We start from the raw sequence: 24,795 nt of genomic DNA on the forward strand, positions 1-24,795 counted from the left end.
GCCTATAGGAAAATCCGGCCCTGAATGTAACTAAAAGATCTGAATTACATGAGTCGTTGGTCGAAAAAGAGCAACCTCGATCTAAACATTACGAAATGCGATTTCTTTAATTACCTTTCTTATTCTATTAAGAGATTCTCGGCTCTCTTAAGTGAGTGATTTTGGAGGGTCATGGACCTGAGATTCCAGTTCAAAGAGCACACTGATTAAATATATAAGAAGGCTGACTAAAATCTAAGAGTTTAAGCAATATCTATGCTTCCAAAGCTCTGAAACCCATATACTACTTATTTCACTGGAGTCCGCCTCCACTATTTGAAATCCGAACAAGTGAAATAAAGGGATTAGAAAAGCTGCAAAAGAAATATGTCCGCTTCGTGAAACATTAAAGGATGAGAATGAAGGTGATTTGGATTCTCTGGAGGATAGACGACTAAAATATACTCGTATTATCTAGGTTTTGCTTTTCAAAAATTTTAAACGACGAAGTCGATTGTTCCGAAATCTTATCTAGCCTGAAATTTCATGTATCGCCGTTTTCGAAAAAAATACTAAAAACTGGAAAATTTATTCACTAAAACAGCACTTCCGGCCAAAATTCTAAACTTAAATCTGCACATTCTCTAACTAAGAGGACAAAATGAAGTATTGAAGCCGAGAAAAGAGCTAAGTATGAGTGCAAGGTAATTTAGATGCAATTTAGTCTTCCAACTAAATACTCCACTGCAGTAGAACTCGTGTTAGCAGAAACTGCAGAGCAGACATGCACTCACTTCCTCTTTAATTGGTACTGAAGCTAATAAATATCTTCAACAAACATCCAAGGTACACCATCCTAGGAGAGGTGAAACCCTGCTGCCTTCAGGAGTAGTACTTGGCCAAATTTATATCCTGGCACTAAGCCACCCTAACAACGACAAACACAGGCGCTCTAAACTTGGTCCAATTTCACCTTCAACCAGAGCTTACTGAGACTTAAGTCAAGGGGGAAGTAGCGACTGAGCGGTATCCGTCCCGGATGTGATGTCTTGGGAATACTTAGCTCTATTCTTGGAAGTAGATTGGAAGTAAAATCCTATAGCAATTCTATTTCTTAATTTTAATGAGTGATAACAATGAACGCAATCATTGGTGGACACAATTTGCAGATGTCACTTCAAGAATTTCAAATACTATAACTTCTATTTACAAGTTCATTATCAATAAAATCTTTAATGAGCGAACGCATGAGCCACTTTTACGAGTAATAATGAAGAAAGCTGCAGCAGAAATGCTCCAAAAAATAGATTTGAGCCTTCAGAGGTTTTTAATTTTCCAAGTCACACACACAAAACTTTCTAGAAACCACTTTTTCGAAACCTTAAAAACTTGCACTTCCGATGATAATGCTGTTTTAAACTGCAGAATATTTCTGCAACAAGTGAAGCTGATACAACATGTTGTACAATAGCATGAAGGGAGTATTATTAACCCAATGGAGAAACTTCCAAAGAAGAGCATTTTACTGGTATTTAGAAGATCACATGGCCACCGGCGCTACCACCGTCTTGGAGTATTTGCTGGCAATGCAGTGAGTTGGGGAAACTAGAGGATTGGGATGTGAAGAAACTGAGGCTTGGACGTTGCTATAGTGGGTTAACAGAAAGCTTAACGTAGAAAACCAATGACATCATGTTATTTAGAAAGAAATAAGAACAAACTCGATCTTCCATCTCAAGAAGTTAGTAGAAGGAGGAAGAAACGGGAAAATAGGTAACACGCTCATTTGTTTGGTGGCTATCTTGATAAGAGGAAGTCAAATGATGATTTTTTTGCCAAAAATGATTAGATTTCTCATGATCATTACCAGAGAGAGAGAATATCCGTCATCAGCAGGTCTCCTGCGATAAACAGCTGCTGCACCCTGGTGGATAGTGTAAGCAATACTTTAAATTAGCACCATCCATTAGACATGAGCACCCCTGGTAGTTCAGCCAGCTGTGTAAGACGTTCCCCCTTGGACAAGACAGGACTAAGTAATTTATCAATTGGTGCTCACAGCATCACTCACTTAGTCACCGCATCTAGACTCACTCCCCTACAATCATTAGATACATTCATCAAGTTATCAAGCAAGTGATGATCGCCAACAGTGCTCGGCTAAGATTCACTGCTTCTGGATTCTGTCATTCTCCAATAATATCCATCATCACAATGGGAAACTAGATGAAAGTGATGATCTCCCTCTGGGTGTGTGGACATAGTCTTGTCTGTATGCGCCCAGGTTAGTCTTTGATGGCAACCAAAGAGATTTCAGTGTTTCATCTGTCCTCTTCCACCACTAAATGTCATTGCCCATAAATGTCAGTGATTCTCCAGCAGTGTGAACAGCAAAATTCCCCCAAAAACATAACATCCATTTGGATGAGAGTTAAGAGTTCCTACAACACAGATACCTTTTAAAATCTCTTCTTCTTTTCAGAAAAAGTTTTCTGATTTAAGTGAGAGGCTTTAAGTGTCCAAATTTTATTAAAAGTTTTTTAAAAAAATAAGAGAAAAGATCTAGTTCTTCTCTTTTAAATAAATTTGGAGGAACAAGAAATTTAAATAAAACTAAATTGATGCTATTTTTGAGAAACTCGAAACTCCGGGGGGGCGGAGAAAACTCAACTGCCGACTACAGACACACTTCCGGTGTAAAACAACGTAGAATCCTAACTTAAATAAAGTTAGAACCTTCTAAGACTGTTCGTTTTTCGGAAATTCTGTTTCCGCTAGAATACATCAACACACATAAGAATTGCAATTTCTCGTGTATGTGTGTGTTTAAGGCGCATCAACATCTTGAGGTTATTGGCGCTTTTTCCACTGCCCTTCGGATAGTGTTCTGACGTTACAGGCGAGAAGCTTCCAGGAAGAGAAATGTAAGGGCTAGCAGCTGGATTCGAACCTGGGATCTCCGCGTTGTAAAACCCAGTATTCGCTAACCTCTCAGCTAATCCCTATCCTTTTCCCCTTTTTATTAAGACGCCACGGTAGCCGAGCGGGTTAGAGGCGAGACCTGTAAAGCGTATTGTGGTACTGGGTTCGATTCCCGGTCTCTAGGCCTTGGATTTTATTTAATGGTTTATAAAAGTAATTTACAGTAAAGTATGTTTGCTAGTCTCCTCCGTCCGCGACACCTAATTGGTAGTTGGACGTAAAGCCCGCCTGAAAAAATAGGCGATTACTTTACTTTTTGTCCTTTTTATTATTATTTACGTTCAGAGGACTCGAAAACATGTATTTCCGGTCAAAATCAACTTCGAAATCCTAATATTTTCTTATAGTATGGCCAAGGCCAAGTTAAAACCTTGCTTCAAAAGCAAAATCAAAATATAGGTTACACTATTGATCAACACAGACATCACAATGAACAGTAGTAGTATTCAATATTATTGCACAATTGACTTTAATCAACTTAAATGAAATCCCACCATCTCTTTATATGAAACAGAGGGTGCCGCGCATGGTGTAACACAAATCTACAATTGATCTCAAATCAAATCGATTGTATTTTGAAAAAAATGGGAGGCGAGAGGGAATGTTGTTGATTGGAATTGAGTGTTAGCAACTCATACTACTTCCGGGCACCTCATCTTGTCCAAATTATTATTATTGCGTCCTCTAATAGAGCTTCTAAGCTTAAAATCTGAACTCACTGCATTGTTCGTTTTTGAACTGAGATAGACGAGCACCTGGAGACCAATTTAAGGCGCCACGATAACCGAACAGTTGGAGGCAAGTCCCACAAAGCTAAGATGTATTGCTGGGTTTAGTGGGTTCGATTTCCGGTCTAGACATAAACGATTAATATGAGAGTAAAACAGTAAAGTATGTTTGAAAGAACAAGAAGGAACCCGAGCCCTAAATAAGAATTATATTGAGTGCCTAAAAAAACTGGAACAATTTCAAATCTAAGAACAACACCATTTATATAACCAGAGAAATTTGAATATTTGAATTAATTTACATCCCGATAATAACATGGTAAAATAATAAACAAACATTATTTATTTAAATTAATTTACATAATTTAGGCAGGAAGATTTATCTACAAACAATAATTTTATTAAGAATTTCGACGCCAATACAAAAATTAGTTCATTTATAGCGAATGTAAATAAAAAATTAACTACAACTTCTTTAACTCTTCTATACAAAACTACGGTACACATTTTGTGTTCATTTCGTGAGGGAATGGTAAATATTTCTGGGCAAAATGATATATTAAATAAAATTTAGGTACATGTAAGTAGCAAAATATTTACAATATTTAAGGAATATAACAACTGAATAGTATTATAAAGCTGAATCTTGGACTCAATGAGTCACTTGTTCAGGCCGCCTTAGAGAAAGTAAAACCACTCAAAACCCGCAATACATCTCTGCTTAGCGGGTTATCGCCTAGTCTGGCGCCTGACAAAACGAAGTAATCAAACAAGAAAATATACTTCAAGCTTGGCAGTAATAAAGCAGGATTTATAGTCAAGAGTTAAAGCAACTACGGAAATCAACAACAACAAATGACGGATTATAGGAATGCAATTAAGGATGTCAGAAAAAGGAAGGAGAGTTTATTCTCTTATTTGCGTAAGAATATTGTGCATTATATCGCAGAGAGGTGGAAGTGGTAAGGGGCATGAGGAGAATTTCGTTATGGGAAGGGGTGCCGGTAAATTGCGATTCATTACTCCGGTATTGTTCAGTTTGTTGCACAGTTCTGACTGGAAACGCGTAGTCCCAGGACCCTGGGCATCTCCAGGACCTTGCTTAATTCAACGCTACGTATTTAGCAATGCAAAAAGATGTAATTATGAGAACAGCAGACATGACAAATATATACCATTCTCCTTTGTATAGTAACAACAAACAGTTTATAAAACGTCACACAAATTTTATAAACCAGCGTCTACTTACAAATTAAATTCTAGCTAGAATAATTATTTTAGAAGTATAAACTTGTTTTACAACATGAAGTGTAACGACCGACCCAGGGAGCGTTAATGTTCTCGCTTGAATATAATGTTCATATTGTTGTGGCCTCCTAGATTAACTTTCCCTGATATTATTAAAGCCCTGTATCTAATCACATTTACTTCGGTAACTTCCGTATTGTTACTTGTTAGTACCTTAATAGTACTTGTTTAAAATATTTCCTATATTTCCTAACATTTTCTCAAATATTTCTGAGAGTTTAGATTTTTTGTTTTTTTTTTTAGTGCAATTTGTAACCTTTGACTTCCTTATTTTAAGGCAGCCTACTTTAAAATTAACTACTGGTCCATCTAAAAGAGTTTTCAATGAATTAAACAACTTGATAAACCAACACTGTTGAGGGCTCGTGAACACGTTTTCTTGTAAAACAAACGGAATTTCTCATACGAAGATTAAAGGAATCCTGGAAAATGATATACCGTTTGAAAGCCCATTAAACAAGGAAACTTTTACTAAAAAGTGCCAGCACCTAGGTCGGATAATGATCACGTAAGGGCCTAATGAGTTTTCTTAAAAATTTCTATTACTTTTATTTTTCCAGCATTCCGTGGAAGATTGAGGCTGTTTGGAGAATAACTTATGCTTCAAAATGGTATCATTTTTTAGAAAATTTATCTGTCTTTCTAACCGTGTCATCAGAATCGAATTAGAACTAAAACTTTCTGAGTAATAACATTTTTATTGGAAAAAAGTAATGATTTTAGAAAAAAAAAATTTAAAGTGACGTCACTCAAGAACGGTGGAGAATATGAAGTTGGCCAATACGTCATTGAACTCTACTTTAGATGTACTACACACAGTTGGGCCTATGGACATTAGTTACTGGTTCACCCTATATTTATATATATTCATTGAAATAAAATGATGACGTTCAAGAAAGCGTGACAAAAACCAAAGTAGTTGAACTATCCAAAGAATAACAGAATGAAAACTGCAATGGACCGTCGTACTTCCGGCCGACTAATATTCCTCCGACTTGGAATTTAGAAAACACAATTGAAATTAAAACAAAAAAAAACAGGTGTTACAACCGTACTATAAACTAAATTCCCACGCGGAGATCCCAGGTTCGAATCCAGCTACAGAGAACCTTAGTTTTTATCTTCCTACGAGCTGGTTAAAATCTCACGGCCCGGATAATGGGACAGAGTTGACTACAACGAAAGAACATTCTACGGAGGCCGGCTGTGCACTGGAAAATGCTTTATAGGCGAATGACCCCTCAGATGTTGGACGCGCTTTTAAATTCGAAACAAAAAAAATCTGGATGAACTCTAGAGGAAGAATTTGGAGGTTGTAAGAGGTGTTATAGTGGTTGCAGCAATTTTACTACAGTTTGCGAGGAATATTAAAATGAATAATCTCCATTAATGAGACAGAAAGTTTGCCCCCAGTCTAATTGGTCTCCCCTCTCCAAAAAAAGAGAAAAGTATGTTAAATGTGTCCACTCAAAATCGAGCACAATTAATAGCCATAGTTATATAACATTAAATAATTATTGAAATGATCTTACACAGGCCGACAGACAGTGTGTGTGTCTTACGCGTCCCCTTGGCTACTTTACATCAATCTAAACCGGGGCCACATTAATCGTAGACAGTTATTAATTTAATAGGCGCCGACATTTATTAAATACGTAAACTAGATCGTTTTTCAATAGCATTTCAATTTTTATTAGGACCCGCACAATATTAATGACTGCGACTTCCAAAAAGGACTAAATTTATAATAAAATATGCAGAAGAGAAATTGTGGTGTTGAAAGATTTCCTGCGTAGATAATTTCAAATAAATACTGCCACATTGATCATTATAGCTGTTTATTAAACACTTTCCTGTAAGTGTATTGAGGTCTCATTAATCGAAATAAAACAAATATAAGTGTAAAAACTAGCAGGAAGACCAAAAAGTTCCAAAACTTTGGATCTACTTTATCAAAAAAAGTGCACAACTTCAAACAGAAGAGATTAGCTGGTAAGCATTCTGGATTTCACGCGGAGATCCCGGTTTCGAATCTAGCTATTGGCCTTTTGATTTCCTCTTCCCAGGAGCTTCTTACAGCTCACTGTTCGGTTTTACGACAGTATTGCCTTTAACGAGAGATCTCAGCAGAATGTCGGCAGTGCACTGAAACAAACTACAGGTACTCCTTGACCTAAGATGTTGACGCGGCTTAAATTAAAGACAAACCAACCAGAATCAAAAAGGTGCCATGTAGCCGAGCGGTTAAGAGCCGAGACCTGTAAAGCTAATATGCATTGTGGTACTGGGTTCGAGTCTCGGTCTTAGATTTTATTTAATGGTTAATAAAAGAAATTTACAGTAAAGTATGTTTGCTAGTCGCCTCCGTCCACGACACCTAATTGGTTGTAAAGCCTGCCTGAAAAAATAGGCATTTACTTTACTTCCAGAATCAGATAATAATTACAATTATTAGGGCCTAACATTGTTTTTTCAGGCGTTTACCTAAAGACTATACTCCGTAGTTTACCGTTCCTTATTATATTAACTGAAACTATAACTAGGCAAAACGATAACTGCGACTCAATGGCCATTTATCATATTCGTATAAAATGTAGGTACATATAATAATTATTAAAAAGCAAATTTAACTTCAAGCGAAATACTATTTTATCCATAACATCACCAAGTTATAAGGGTCAAGCTCAATGAGAAGTTGGCCTCAATTCCAAGATCGGCAATAAAGGGAAAAGTTGGACGCAAAATAAAGCGCATAGATGGCAAGGCCAATCAGAAGGGCCCGAAAACTATCCTTTTGTACCAAGAAGATTCCTGGACAAAAGCTAGGACGGATTGGAGGCTATTTTCCCTTTGTTAAGTTTTGTTGGGAGAGTATTCTATTCAAACGTCTTTCAAAAAAGGCTCGCACACCTGATGTTGTGCTTGGAGATTTCTGAATGAGTGAAAGAGAGGGAAATATGTAGAGGGTCCAAACAATGCTAGTGATCCGCAGGCTGTCGCATACATAACCAAACAGTTAGTACTACCTGTAAAACCAGATTATAGAAATTGCCAGATCTGGTTGGCAAAGAAATTCCGCATAAAATAATTTATTTTAATTATATACACTGGAAGTGACGTCCTGAATGTTCTGTAATCTAAAGCCGAACTTGACAAATTATATCAGGAAATATTTTTAAATTTAAGTTGAATATAGAATTGGAAGGAAGTAATGGAAAAGTTGGGTGATGGCCTGAATTCCATCGGCATTCCGATTAACAATAAACCATAGAAGGTTTGTTCTTTAGGATCTAAAAGAGTTTGTGTTCCCCAATAGAGGAGAACAAATTTAATTACTGAAGAGGAGTTATGCTGTTTCCGCCCTAGATTGCAAGTTCTAAGCAGTTACTCAGTGCTGTTTCATCAAACGTTTTTTTATATAAGGGAATAAATCCTCTTATATTAACTGGCAATAATTATTACTATTCGAATTGAGTACCGCCCAAAATATTGCATTAGATCATGTAAATAAGTAAATAAATATATTTTTTTTAATTTATTTTGTGATTTACAATCTGCATATACATATATATACAACAAATAAATAGGAATGTGCAGAATAAATGAATGCGTGAAGGCAGGAGGAGAGAAACTACCCAGCGGTAGCACTCTCTACAGGTACCGATATTGATGGTGACAATTATCTTCAGCCCTCAAGGAAGTCGCGGGGCCACTGGTGATTCAGTCGAGACTTCAACGAGAAGAATTGTTAGGGATGTCAGAGAAGAGCAGAGCAAGTAGAGAGAGAGAGAGCAGTATAGAAATTGCTGTATTTTGTCTTGACGAATGGGATGTTGAGGTCGTTATGCAGAGTAAGGTTAGGCTGGAAACAGTGAAGCGGGGAGCAAAGCGGCGATGATAGCGAAGAGCAAAGCGGCGAAATCAAACACTAGTTAACATATGGGACCACGCATAGTGGAGAGCAAAGCGAAGATAGAACAACGCTATCTATAGAGAGTGTTTTCGCTGCTTTGCTCTTCGCTATCATCGCCGCTCCACTATGTTTCCAGCCTAAGTCACCACAGAATGGAGCGCCAACTATCTGTCGGAGTAGTTTTTTGATTGGAACATTTGTATTGTCCTTATGTTTGTAGGTTTGGCTGAACCCCACAGCTCTGTATTCCGTAAGTCCACATAGGTTTGAGGATAGTATTAAACATATTAAACGTTTGAGTTCTATGGGCAATTTGGAGCGTCGTCCAAGTAGTCTGTAAAGACGTTTTGCACGTTAAATATTTCAAAAAACCAAAACGAAATTGCCAGAAGCTCAAATAGGAAGCATTTCGAGAAAAATGAAAAAAATCAACTTCACCAAAATAGTATTTCCGAGTGAACGATCTTGCACAAAATATTATTACCATTTCCTCAGAACAAAGTATCAAATATGAGAACATTAAGATTTGTGAATGATTTTCAATTTTTGAGTACGTATATAAGACCACAGTAAATTCAAATACTTAATTATTTTACATAAAAGTAATAATTATTATATTATATGCATTAACTAATTAAATTAAATTTAAATAGTATTAAATGTAATAAAACTTATTAATAGCGTCATCTTTGAGTAGCATCTTTGAGAGAGAGACTTTTAGGACATTTTCGCATTGAAGTGATCTTGAAACAAGTATTTCCGGAAAATATTCAAAATCTAAAATACGCAAGGATGAACTACTTCCTTGTAGATGAAAGAAGAAAAGAAAATGGTGAAATCTATAAAACAGCCAACACAGTAAAATATAAGTAAAGATAAAGATAGTGGTAAAGATAAATGCTATTTAAAAATGTATTATAAAGAATGCGGGACAGTCTTGGAGAATATAATGTTGTGAAGTAAGTGACGCGCTGGCTGTGGTCGTAAGGGAAGTGAATTATCTGTAGGAACTGGCCGCCTTCCTAGGCTCATCACTGCCTCCATAATATCTTTTCTCCATCAACCCCCTACCAAACTGTATCATAAAACTCCCTAAAAGGGCCTCTGATGAAAGAACAACGCCAACATTCACTATATACACGCCCTCAGCACCCACCGACCGCCATATTTGTTTAGAGAAGCAAGATAATACTTATTTACAATCAAATCTTAAACTTTTATGGCCAAGAGTAAACATCTTTAAACTGTATATCCACAACGGTTCCTTTCCTTGCACCCCCAGTGTGTTGCTAATAATTTCAACCGCAGCGAGGAAAAGCCAACAGCCAAAAAGCAATTCCGTACTGGCTTAGTTTGCAAGTGCTGCTGCCATCCCCTCTCAGTGTGCAAGGCCCAGAGAAGTTGGAGGCCTTGGAAGTTCTACTACTCTTAGGCGTATCACAATGTAAAGTTACAAGGAGATTAAAGGACGTTCAAAAGAGGATGGGGGGGAAGAGTAGTGGGACGGAGAGGGGGGATGTGACGATAAACATGAAGCCGCAATTTCTAATTCTGAGTGGAATTAACTGGTGGATGCAGGAAGAAGGGCCAGAGAAGAAAAGTGGAAGAGCAGAAGGTTTAGGTGATGGTTCCTCTCTGTGTACTCGCAAACCTCCACAGCAGTCCTATGTACGGGAGACGGGAGAGCACAGTAAAAGCTCTTCTCCCAGCGTTACTGTAGCTCTCTAACTAAGGCTCTCTTTACTTCACCAAGCCGCTAAAACTGGGGTGGACGTTACAGAATGGAAAATAACCGTGAAATTCAAATGCGGGGAGTAACCTAACCCATTTAACTATTTCTTCCCCACGAACTGCCACTATTTCCACCAACCCTATTGGAGCAGACTTCCAATGTATAAGCCAATAAGCAAAAACTGTTCTTATAAATTAAATTAACAATAATGAAAAATTCACGCTTTGGTTTTATCCAGTTCCAACTTTAGGTATTCCAAACCAGACTCACCAGAATTATCTAACCAGATTAGTTAATTAGTTTAGGGAATCAGTATTTATTTGCATTGAATACTGTAATCGCTGAGAAATTGCAATTTAAGAGAGCTGATGAAGGCGATTTATGGTTTTATACAAACCGCCAAGTATTACATTTCCCACAAAAAATTACCCATATAACTTTCCAAAATACCCATTGGGTATTTTTAATAATAAAGTTTTTTAAATTAGGGAGAATCAATTATGAGTCCATAGAAGCTCGAAGGTTTTTTTTTTTTTTTTCAGGGCACTGCCAGTCTTCGGACAGTGACAGACCATCACCAGTCCATCACCGATTATTGAGCTGTAAGAAGCTCTTAGAAAGCGAAAACGAAAGGGCCGACAAGCTGGGTTCGAACCCGGGATTTCCGCGTGGCTATCCAATCAAAAGTAATTATTTGAAATTAATTTAAATATATTTTAAATGGTAGACATAGTAATCCTATAATCCGTTGTTCAGCCTGTTTCCATATTTATCATTCGACAGAAACTATAGCAGGAGATTCGACGTTGTTAGTACAAGCGTAATTGTACAACATCGCTACACGCATCAATGAAACTGATTTACATAGTACAACAAATCGTACGTTAAGCTGTAACGCGAGTGTGCAATATCCTATTAGATGATGATTTTTTTTGGCGTTTTAGAGGAAATCCCGCAATAATAAAAAAAAAAAATCTCAGTAAAATAACACTTCCGGTTGAATTCTGCTGAAAAGTTAATTTCGAAAGCTATAATCGCATCAAAACAGAATATTAAGTTAGCAGGTTAGTACAACAAAAAGTATTTTTTTGAATAGCGCACCAGAACTTATGTAAAACTGGTGAAAACACAATATTTCGAAAATTAGTCACAAATGATGCTTATTTCACATGGTCTTTTCAAATATAAATTAGTGGGCTCTTTCACGTAATATTTTCGATTATTATACGTAAATTACGCAATCTAAAATGCCTCCCAAGATGACACATGTCGTTAAGAAGTTATTAAGGTCAAACTATGAATATTAAGGAGACAATAACAGATTCATACTTTCTGCCCAACCTCAAGAAAGAAATAAAAGTTTTAGCAATAAAATAACTAAAATAGTTTACTAATAAACATAAATGAGTAAATATATAAAACCGGAAATAACAGAGAGAGGAAAAAATGCAGAAACCTCTTTACAAATAAATAATATATATTTAAAAAAAAAAAAAGGAAAACGTAATAAATCACAGTAAAAAGACAGATAATGTCAGTGTGAAGTTGTCGGACTAGGGGAACAGGCTGGAGTAGAGAGATGGATTGGTTGGTTGGAGTATTTTACACGACCTCCTTCCTAGAGACGTGCTCTTCCATTTCTTTGATTCCTTTCTAGAACGGAACAGCGAGAGAAAGGAGAAGGAGAAACCATTTGCTCTCCACCAGCACCACAAACACTTTGTTTCCTTTCTAGAACGGAACAGCGAGAGAAAGGAGAAGGAGAAACCATTTGCTCTCCCACCAGCACCACAAACACTTTAGCAAATCGTGATCTTTATTTTAATTTTAGATAAAAAAATATTATTGGGGACACAATCCACCCAAAACAATAATAAACTAAATGAAATATTGTTCATTGACAACAGATGATAAATTATCTACAATTGAATACAAACAATGCATTGGCGTCGGCATGATTGAAAAGAATATAACTAGGTCAAAACTTGGTGTCTGCAATGCTATCGGAACATCCACAGAACTGCCAGTTGCCCAGAATTGGATAGGATATTGCTTTGAAATCTCAAAATGCTCAAAAAATTTGTCTAAGTGAAATGGCATTTTCGCTAGGCTGAAGAATTTGTCAAGAGCTTCTTCTTCCACGCTGTTTTGTAGGTTGTAAGAAATAATAGCCAATGACAACTGAACGTCAGAAACAGAATTGGAAATGGTAATACCATATATACAGTGGTACCTCGCTTCTCGACCACAATTCAAGTGCGGTCGAGAACCGAAACAATTTATCCCATAAGAAATAATGTAAACTAGGTTTATTTCGTTTCTAAGCCCCAGAAATAAGCCGTTTTACTGGCCTAATTTTTTATATTTTATATTGCCATACTCGACAGATAGATCCGAGACTCGGGTGCCGATTTCATATTTGGCAATTATTTCTTTCTTTGAGTTCAATAGTTCTTCTCGCAGCTTTTCTCTTACCCTGTATCTTTACTATCACTTGCTGGCTTTCTTTGGTCCCATGTCTAAGGGTTAAAAAATAAGTCTAGTGTAAAGGTAAACACTAAGCGTGAATCTTCCTCCGATCGCAGATTGACTCGTACTGATGCTGCGGGCGAGGCGCGCCTGGCCGAACTTTACACCATTCGGCTCAATTCGGTACATCTCGGGTGTTCGAGTTCCAAATGTTTGTTCGGATTTCAGGACAATATTTTCTCGAATTTCTTAGAGTAGATTAAATTAGGGTGGCCTCAAGGCCTGCGCCACCGCGACCCCCATGGATCTATTGTGGCTCCCCGGCTTTAGAGCTCACCCTCCAGACCTGTCCGTTTAATCAGACTCTTAATTCTGGAGAGTGGCTCCTGGGTAAAGCTCTCAGGCCTTGGTTTTTCCTCCCCGAGAAGTAACATCCTTAGCCATACGAGCCCCTCACACTGACACAACATGTGCAGTGCCGTTTCCTCCTCTTCCTGACAGAACCTACAAAGGCTATCTTCTGCCAGGCCCGTGCGATGCATGTGTTTTCTGAGCCTGCAGTGGCCCGTTAATAGGCCTACAATTATCCTTATAGCCCCACGGCCTTGACGGATTAATTCTGCGCTCGAATTTCTTGGTCGAATAACCGATTTGTGCGAAAGTCAAGTCGTTCGAAAACCGAGGGGTACCACTGTTTTGGGCTGCAAGAATCGTAATGGTAGAGGCCATAACTCCATGATTGAAATAGGTTCGACCCAATTATGTAGCGTAATAATTTATGAGAGAGAGGGATAGATGTAGAGGTTATCTTGCAAAGTAGCTGTGCTAAAGAGGCCTGGATTTGGAGTAAGATTTTTTAACTCGTTGGCTCTTTCTCTTATTTCATTATTCTTGCGACTTTTGAACTTGGACTTGATTATAATACTTCCACTTACAGAGCAGAAGAGAAGGACAAATAACTGATACTCTTCAGAAGTACGCTGTGATAATAGTTTTTCTAATTATGCACACTCAGGTAAACGTCCTGCAGAGGGATAATAATCGACTGGAATACTTCCAAATATGATAAATGTACTTACGCAACCACAGACATTCTCACCAGAATAAGATTTAATCATCCAAAACTTACACTTACCTGTAACAAAAGAAAATAACTATAAATTAATTCTTTAAACAAAAAGAACATGAACTATTACAAAACATTATGTAAAAAGTAAACTTCAATGAATCAGTTGTATCCGGTCACAAATATCCGTTCTCAGTAACCGCACATAAAATAAATTTTGAATATTGATATTATTAGGTCAACAAGAGGAAACAGGATGTGGTGGCTTGATTTATAATGGGAAATTCAATAATATGGTGGTACGGATTTATTTAAATGAAACACGACGAAATTCTTTTTACAGGAAGCGGTGTTTTTATTGCATTCAAAAGTTCCTCATTAATGACGAAATAGGGAGTTTTAAGAATGAGAAAAAAAAATAATTGACTGTTCTGAGTTCTATTCTAGAAACTGAGTTGAATCAGAAGGACGCCGCTTCTTCTCACTATTTTACCTAATCATAATAATTTTACCAAATAATAATAATAATAATAATAATAGTGTTTTATTTATATCAATAACACAAAGATAAAATAAAAGTGAAGAAAAAAACACTTTTCAGCATGGATAAAAATCCGTCTGCCGAGTTGCTACATCGAAATACATCAAAATATTTAATACACATCGGCAGTATGTTACAGCAAAGTAATTTATAAAATTAACCAAAAAATAAATTAACAATTCACTGAAATTCCTCCATAATCAGTCTTCTAATACAGTAAAGCTGCCTTTAAATATTTAGCTAAGTGGTCCCAATTTTTCCCATTAAGAAAAAAAATGACATCCTCCTGTGCTAACTTTTTCCCTCCCAGATATTGCAATCTATAAATCTATAAGGAGCCAGGAATGGGGCACATCCCAATAAAGTGGAAAATGTCTTCAATCTCAGATAAATTGCACAGGGTACACTAAAGTGACCACACGTCCAGATTTTGGCGGGACAGTCCCGCTTTTTAGTGGACTGTCCCGCGTCCCGCTGATTTTTTAAAATGTCCCGCTTTTTAGAAAATATCTGCATTTCTTATTTTAAATGTACTGTAAAAATATATTACCTATTATTTATTAAGTATTATGGTGAATATAAAGAAATAAAAAATACATTAAAAAAAGCACATAAAATGCATGCAGAGTAAACTAAATTAGGCAATGTACCGAGTTAGATTTACTCGGTAGTGTTCGATCATTGTCGTTACGTCTCGTACATTGGGATCGTCTAATTGGGTGACATTAAAAAAGGAGATTTTATGGAAATATGTGGAAAAATCTTTTGAATTTATTATTAACCATTTTCCGAAAAATAATATTTGCGAAAATGATCTTTCTGATGAGGTGAATATTTTGAAAATTGTAGAATTCGCGCTCTCCCTTCCAGGAACAAATGCAGCAACAGAACGTGTTTTTCCTAGTATCAATAAAATATGGACAACTGAAAAAACGCAGTTGAACATTAAAACTTTAAAATCTGTATTATTAAGTGTAAAATATAATTTGACCAATTCATGTGAAATATTTCACGACATTTTAATAAATGATCCGAATCTATTGCAAAGTATTCACTCGGATCAAAAATATGACCGAGAAAGAAAATCATAATTTTTATTAAATAAAAAATTTAATTTGATTAAAAATCATGACGTTCAAATTATTATTTTTTACAAATATTTTTATAGTTACCAATAATTAATAATAAATACATTTTTTTACAAGTATATGAATGTATACAATAAAATATCTATAACTAAACTGTATTTCTCATTTCATACCATTTGTCCCGCTTTGTCTCAATGAAAATGTGGTCACTTTAGGGTACACCCTTGCCTAGACTCCGAAAAAAATAATTGACTGTTCTGAGTTCTATTCTAGAAACTGAGTTGAAACAGAAGTGACGGCGCTTCTACTCACTATTTTACCTAATCACTATATTTTGTAATAACTAACATAATATACTATGTATTATCAAATTTATCAATGAGTTGCCAAATTCTAGAGTAATTTAAATAATTTTCCCAACATATTTCTGTATAATTCGAAGTAGAAATACATAAAGATGTTTTCTTCGAAAACAGAACAACAATGAGAGCTGCCTTCTCGAACCAGATCACCAAAGAAAGAGACACAAAGAGTCAATCAAACGTTGATCAATACAAAAATCCCAACCAAATATCCGTTTGCCTTAAAACATTAAACGCAACATAAGCAATTGAATTTCGACCCTAAAAGGTGTTCATATTCCCTACCATTATTACTTCGATTCAGGAAGATTCCTGCCCCCCCCTCACAAATTTCGTAATTCTTCACTAGGAAAAAACAAATTAAAATTTATTATTATGCAACTTTTATTTATTTATTTTAAACACAAACCACCAACTACTCAAGGATTTTTGCATATATTAATAGGACTTTCATACATGAATTCCTGATCTCTGATAAAAATCTGCAATCTGTATAATCTACCTATATTATAAATTATCTAATTATTTCAATTAGTAACAACATTAATAACTTTATCTATTATCAGCATCCATATTTTTAAGGTACATTTTATTTTTTTTATAAATGTTTAACTTTATTTAATTTAATTAAAAATTTAATGGAATAAATTAATAAATTTAATTAAAATATAATAAATAGCAATCTTGTATAAACACTCTCACGACTGTCTCTTATCGAATTCTCAAGTTTCGATTCTAGATTTTCTTTGAACTTCACTAAATGTTACGTTATGTCAGTACGCTCCGATTAAAAAGGGTGCTTTTGAGGGGAGCGTGACGTCCAAGCTCCTACAATGCCGCTTAAAATCAAGTACATGATAAGAATTTTAAACATAAGTGTACATATGCACAGACAAAGCCAAGCAGCAGTTTTGGATAAAGTGGACAACCCCATTGGATGAACAGTATTACTTCCGGATTAAGATTTTTTTTTTGGTTTAAATTTCGCGATTAGCGAGCTCCTTCAACCCCCTTAACGTAGGTAAGAGTTGGGAGGGTGCGGGTGAGAGGAAAGCCCTTTAAAAAGGAAATCTTTTTACCAAAATTACCGTTGATCCAATTTTCCAGGTAGTGTCAACTCTAGTCGGCCGAGTTTTTCCCAATTTGTAAATTTAACTCCACATTTGATTCTTTTGATTATTGTACAGATGAAAATTCAGTACCATTTAATGAATTGGCTATTAAGGAAGACAGACAACACCCCATTCTCCCAGAATCGAATCCCTTAATCGAATCAGTTTAAAGTTTTGGCTCTACAATTAGTAGACTAAGTTAAACAGCCGTTTTTGAGGAAATCTTTAAAAAAAAAATAAATGAAAAACATTGAAAAGTAAAAAACCATTCGGTAAAGACTGGTTTACCAATATTAACTAAAAACACAGCTATTGGCACCTAAGTTTTTTTATTTTTTTTATTTATTTATTTGGCTTCAAAATAACAATTTATAGCCAGAGTACAGCTGTTTTACAATGGTTCAGTTAAACACACGAGCAAAAAGAAACAAAATTACAGAAATGTTTATCTGAATACAAAGTCCCCCTAACGAAACAAACAAATAGCAGTTATTATATTAATCTATTTACTCACTTTTATTTATTAATTATTATTATTAACATGCTTAAGGCAGACTCAACTTCTATTCGACAACCACGGCTCAATTTCCCTTCTCAAGGCTAAACAAACTTTCAAATATAAACAGATAGGCCTAATCTGATCCAAACTGGTACAATTCAGTAGAATGTCTAATTTGTCTAATTCTGAATGTTTCCTTGTCAAATCAAACCTCCGTAAATACTTCAGTCTGTAATAAGTAAAAAAGGCACAATCCAGCAATAGATGTTCAATGGTATCTTTAGCGTTATCTGAACTGCACAGGGCACAATTGTTTTCCGGTTTAGAGTCATATTTTGTGTTATCTATTATTAATCTAGGGAATTTTTTACTCATTAACCGTACCTGACATATGGTCTTTAAAAATCCAAAGGGGATATTTAAATTGAGGTAAGATTGTTCACGGTTAAAGCTACTGACGAACCGGATATAACTATTATATCTAATATTGAAAATTTTGTTAATATCAACACTGATCAGATGGGATTTGTACGCATTTATTAAATCATTCATAGTTCTATTCACTTCCAAATAATCACCGTTTTGCCACAAATCCAAAGCCCCGATTTTTGCTAAGCATCCCTTAAGAAAATTGCACCAATTAAAGGGTAACTGTTGACAACAAGATGATGCATTGTACAATCTATTATAACATAATTTGGGGATACGGTTATTATCCATTTTAAGTAAAGTTAACCACCAGTTAATCGACCTTCTAAAAATCTGAAGCTCCAGGTGGCACCTAAGTGAAATATTTATATTTGAATTTTTGGGAATATCAAGGTGCGGTCATCAATAATAACAACTTTTTTGCTTTATACCAACGTTTCGGTAATTTTTACTACCTTCTTCAGGGTATTATAAAAAAAGTTTGTGAAGTTTAATGTAGAGCTATACCATTATAACTGTTGATGATGTAACATAGATGTAGTTCAACAGTTATGTTGATGTAGCTCTACAATAACTTTACAATACCCTGAAGAAGGTAGTAAAAATTACCGAAACGTTGGTATAAAGCAAAAAAAAAGTTGTATTTATTTAAGACCGCACCTCGATATTCACCAAAAATCCTCTATCAACAACGGGTCGAAAAAGACCAAAAAAACCATCATTATATTTGAAATTTTTCACAATTTTTTCTTATAAGGATTTCAGTCAAGATTCACCCATAGATCACAACTTCTTTTAAAAATCACTAATTCGAACTCAGAAGACCTTGGAACGGACATTTCCGGTTGTAACTCCAAAATCTGCACAATTACAAAAATCTTCTCTTATTTAGCAGAAACTAAGAAAGAGTAACGGAGAAGAATTTCCTTTCAAATATCTTGTTCTCACTGAGGGAAACCCACCCCCCCAACCCAACATAGCGTTTTCGATGAAAAATACAATTTAGAAAATTTGACACGATATTCCTCCAAATAAAAGGTAAAAAAACAAATAGAGAATCACAGTAGCCAAAATGAAGTTGACGAAAATCATTAAGGAGTAAATATACATTATTATATATAATATTGTAAAGGAAAGAGCTACCATTTAAAGGACTAGGACGTCAAAACATCAAGATGGCTGCGTGTTATATTAAAAAAAAAGACAATAAATCTGTTAAAAATATACGGTTATGTCCCAGGTTTCACAGCCACTACTAACACAGAAAGATAAATAACTAGATCAATCACCAGAATGGCTGCAGGGACATTCCCTGTTAATGCAACATGTATATGTGAGAGAGACAGATATAACTAAGTGTTAGGCCTATATTTTAATAAAAAATTACCCTGAGAGGCTTCTTAACACATCTTCGAGACATCCCTAAGTGGTAAACACATTTTTTACAAAGAATACATATAAAAAACCACCGCAGCTCAGTATAGCTATCTGAAAATACTAATTTAAACTAGAAAAAGGTTTACGTCATTAAAAATTCTTAGAAAGTTACAATTCGAGCTGAAAAGAAAGATAGGGTGACTTCATACGTATAATAGGTTCTATACATAATATGATAAAATAATACTGTTGAAGGCAGTATGATGTCATACATAGCTTCGCCTAAGACCAAATTAAATCATTGTTCCGGAAACCAAAGTTTTAAATCAAAGTGATAAGTCTTAAGAGTTTTGGATAAATTTCAAATGTTTGGGTGGGTTCACAGTTTTGGGTAGTATCGTTGATTTTGTCCCGCGGTAGCACTCACGATTTTTACGTTTCTGATATACTTATATTTTATATCTGGTTTCGGATTTTCACTACCTCATTAGAAATTGTTTCCTCATAGTGTTTTAAAGTTAAACAATTCAATATACAGTTCCTCAAACTGTTTATTGTTAGTCAGATGTATATTTAGTAAATATTTCAAATATTTAGAGTGAAGGAAATTTATAGTTCAAATTTTCTAGGAAAAACGTCTTTTACAGGTTCCATATAAGATTTTTTTATTTTTTTTTAAAAGTTAATTATTTTTGCTCTTGTTGTATTATGAAACCAATAATTCCAAGTTGTTCACTATGCGTGAAGCTGACTAATAAATATTCAATATTTATTTGTCACAGGCATGATTTTCCATAAATTATCTACTTAACGGAATAAATTACTAATGTATTCAAAATATCTGTCACCTAGTTAATTATTCTCCAAAATACGCTTATCTAAAATGGAAGGTTAAAAATATTAGAGTTTTTAACAAACACTATTCAAAATAAGATATTTAATTACAGTACATCATCAGGGAACCAAAAAAAATTAAAAATCGGCCTCAACGATGTTGGAAATATATGAAAACGAAAAATTGTAAAATCGACTCAGTGAAGTGGTACTTCCGGTCAAACAATTTCCTTCAAAAACAGAATTTCTGTTATATATTTAAACCTAATTAATGTTTAATAGAAGATAAGTCCATATATTACAGCGATCTGGCATTCTACCGGACAGCCTTACCACCCCCCTCCCCAAAACTGCCCTTAAACGAAGTATTACAGAAGAATGTTTCCTATAAAAGTTATAGAACTATTTGTGAGCTATAATTATACCAAGTTTCAAGAAAATCGAACAAGCGGTTTCTTAAAAAAAGTTAAAAAAGTGAAAACTCTATTCAGTAAACTGGTACTTCCGGTGCACCTAATTGGAAGAAAAATTTATAGCAGCTTCCTGTGACGTCACTTGAACTAAATATCAAATTTGAAATTTCTACGATTTTCCGTTCCTGAGATATAGTCGATAAACTGACTACAGAGTAGTAAAGTCAGTCCAAACCTATGTGATTAAGGACCGATGGGTTAGAGAACGGCAAAATTCTAAGAAAAAGAGCAGATTTCTAAGAATTACTGGATCTGTAACCCAACTAGCCTTAGCCGTGACTTTTTAACTTCACTTCTCTTCTTTTCTCTTTAACAAGCCGAATGCGATCGGTTATTGTCGGCAATTTTCGGCTCGTGATTTTATTTCCTATTTAATATTTTACCTCTAATATGCACACTCACACGACTTTTTTTCTGTTTTATCTCTATCTAGCCGAAGAGAATCGGTTATTGTCGGCAATTTTCGGCTCGACTGACCATGATTTTATTTCCAATTTAATATTTAACAACTAATGTGCACACTCACACGACTTTCCTATGTAGTTAGATTTTTTTGTAAACTAGTATTTTTACCGAATAGTAGTTACTTTTAATTGCTCAATACATTCTAATGGAACTATTTTAGAAAAATCTAATGGGCACACTCACACGACTTTCTCTTACCACTACTTATGTAGTTGGGTTTTCTTGTAAACTAGTATTTTTACCGAATAGTAGTTACTTTTAATTACTCAATACATTCTAATGGAACTATTTTAGAAAAATCTAATGGGCACACTCACACGACTTTCTCTTACCACTACTTATGTAGTTGGGTTTTCTTGTAAACTAGTATTTTTACCGAATAGTAGTTACTTTTAATTACTCAATACATTCTAATGGAACTATTTTAGAAAAATCTAATGGGCACACTCACACGACTTTCTCTTACCACTACTTATGTAGTTAGGTTTTCTTGTAAACTTGTATTTTTACCGAATAGTAGTTACTTTTAATTACTCAATACATTCTAATGGAACTATTTTAGAAAAATCTAATGGGCACACTCACACGACTTTCTCTTACCACTACTTATGTAGTTAGGTTTTCTTGTAAACTTGTATTTTTACCGAATAGTAGTTACTTTTAATTACTCAATACATTCTAATGGAACTATTTTAGAAAAATCTAATGGGCACACTCACACGACTTTCTCTTACCACTACTTATGTAGTTAGGTTTTCTTGTAAACTAGTATTTTTACCGAATAGTAGTTACTTTTAATTACTCAATACATTCTAATGGAACTATTTTTTTAAAATCTTATGAACACACTTACACGACTTTCTCTTATGTAGTTTAGTTTTCTTGTAAACTAGTATTTTCACCAAATAGTTACTTTTAATTACACAGTAAATTGTGAAAACTATTTTTTAAAAAAACTTAATGAACTCCGTTATATTCTATTGACGCAACATTTGACGAACAAATGACAAATAAGTAATTTATTGCCAATTCTGTTCAAATAATTTAGTCTTAAATAAAATAAATCAGTTTATCAGGATATAGGTTGTTAATACTTTTCTCACGACTTACATTTATTAAGTACACAAGTTCAGATCCGTTAAGGAACTTAACTAGCAGTAAGTCAAGTTAATGACCCCTTTATGTGCTTTAAAAGGCGACGACCTGTACAACACATATGTTCGTTTGAAAAATCATTATGACAATTAATTTTAAATCATCTATAAGCAGGAAATTGATAAAGATTAAAAAGGAAGATTTTTTTTAGCATTTTTATAATACAATAAATAAAATAATAATTTAAAAAATTTCACACGGCTACCTTATGCTCACACGGAAATAGGAGACAACATCTCTGCTGACTTTCAGTAAACTTAAGAATTAATTGAGAGTAACAATGTATTGCAAAAAAGGTAAAGTTCCTTTAAATAGCACTTTAGAGGCTCGCCTAAATTCCATTCTCACACCACACAAATCCTTCTAAAAGCAATCATCAGAAATAAACTTTTATGCAAAACTGTCTTTGAGTATGTAGTACATTTATTCTGAGGGTAGCCTCGAGAACCAAGCACAAACTTCCTGAACTCTTATCTAGGACAGTTCATCAAGAATTATCTGTTGGAGAGTTAAGAGTGAAATGGAACTTGAGAATTTAACAAGTAATACAAAGTTAGTAAACTTGATATGTACTACGGACGATTGAAGGCAAAAAAGTATGTTGGTCCACACAACAAGCCGTGTGTGCATAAAGGGAAATGATGTGGTGAACTGGATATGGCTGAAAGCAGAGATATTGGCGATTGCGAGACCTGCAAAGCTAATATGCATTGTGGTACTGAGTTCGATTCCCGGTCTTAGCCTTGGATTTTATTTAATGGTTAAATGAGAAATGAGTAGGTTTGCTAGTTGCCTCCGTTCACACCTAGTAAATGGTAGTTGGACGTTAAGCCCCGCCTGAAAAAATAGGCGATTACTTTACTTTTTTTTTTTATTGGCGATTCTGAAGTGTAGTTTACAACAAGAGAATAATAGACGAGTGCCTAAGGACTTATTCAAATAGACCGACTGCTTTGAATGCCCTGGAAAAACCAGAGAGTCCTTCATAAGGCTGGCTAAGGCTTGCAGAAGAAGACTCAGTGAACTAGGATTAAAGAAAGCGGTAAACTTTTTTTTAGAGTTCTAAAGTGTAGATTGCTTGAAGGAGTTTCAAGGTACCTTAACAAAAAAAGATGATGCGTCGCCAAAGATGTGTTCTATTCAACCATTCTTAGCTTTAGAGTTCAACACTGGCTGTTGTCAGGATGTCAGCATCAAAGAATCAAAATTACAAGAAATAGACATGAGATGTCACCAACTTAAGTGTTGCGTCCAGTCAAAGAGATTTTAAAAGAGTCTTTTTGAGATTATCAACTCTTGGGCAGGAGAGAAAGCAATGGACATGTGGCTCGCCAATTTGTTTAAGCAACAAAATTTTACTTCAAAATTGGTTAATATTTCTTACAAAAAAGATTAGTTAAAAAAGAAGATTAACTAAGCTAGAAAATGATGTCTACTGGTAACTGGCCAGATAGCCTGAAAAATTAATGGTAACCAAGCAGAGTGACCAACTTAACTTCAATTAAAAGTAAAGACGCAAGAAGACTACTAATAACAACTGTTCACAGACCAACTCGAGTCTATTATTATTCATTAAAAATTTAGATGAATTTACAAATGATTATTGCTATTTGAAATTTAAGACCTACCAAAGCTTTTAATCTGCTCATGCATCGCTTGAACGCGAACGAGAATTGGTTGCCACTCATGGGAAGAAAGGCAACATGTTGGGAGGAAGATGTTAAGCAACGTTAATTGCACTATTTTCACGACAAATATCCCCAAATTCCTAATTAATAATCTATTTAGAAAAAACAAAAATTAATTTGAACTGTAACAACAATACGCAGGAAAAGTAAGTCGTATTATTGTACACTCCTTATTATTTTTTGCATCTACAGGAAAATAGGAATTTTGCCTGATCTGAAAAAAAGAGGAGGAAAAAACGTGTAAAGTGAAGTGTGTAATGGCAAACGGAAATTAGAAGTGAACTATGAAGACTAAAAAAAAAAAAGGACAACAGCGGAAGTGTAAAATGAGTAGTGACGTAGAAGTTCAATTAATTAACAGCAAATACAGCTCTCAGCCAGCTGCTGCTGGAAAAGAGTTGAATGTGTTCTGTTTATAAAAGGGAAAAATTAGACAAAAGGGCGAACAATGGAAAAGAAGCTCCAGCGGCACAAAGAGCGGCTGATATTTCCAGCGCAATCTTTTTCGCCAGTCGCAGCAGTATTTTCCAGCCAGTTTACAAAAACAGACACCCAGTCTAATGGAGAATAAATCAACCATTCCATGGACCTTATC

At 35.0% G+C, this 24,795-nt stretch overlaps 2 protein-coding genes across 4 annotated transcripts in view; one reads left to right on the forward strand and one right to left on the reverse strand.

Moving 5' to 3' along the window:
- Positions 1-24,795, reverse strand: part of ckn (CRK like proto-oncogene, adaptor protein) — a 357,411-nt gene that overhangs the window by 192,802 nt on the left and 139,814 nt on the right. The window lies entirely within an intron of this gene.
- Positions 10,441-24,795, forward strand: part of LOC141450176 (ras-related protein Rab-13-like) — a 175,027-nt gene continuing 160,672 nt past the window's right edge. The window contains exon 1 of the mRNA XM_074120332.1: positions 10,441-10,600. Coding sequence (XP_073976433.1) covers positions 10,441-10,600 — 160 coding nt within the window. The remainder of the gene's footprint in view (positions 10,601-24,795) is intronic.

This window comes from Rhodnius prolixus, unplaced genomic scaffold (assembly GCF_049639745.1).
Source record: "Rhodnius prolixus isolate KJV_2025 unplaced genomic scaffold, Rpr scaffold_2, whole genome shotgun sequence".
NCBI lineage: Eukaryota > Metazoa > Arthropoda > Insecta > Hemiptera > Reduviidae > Rhodnius > Rhodnius prolixus.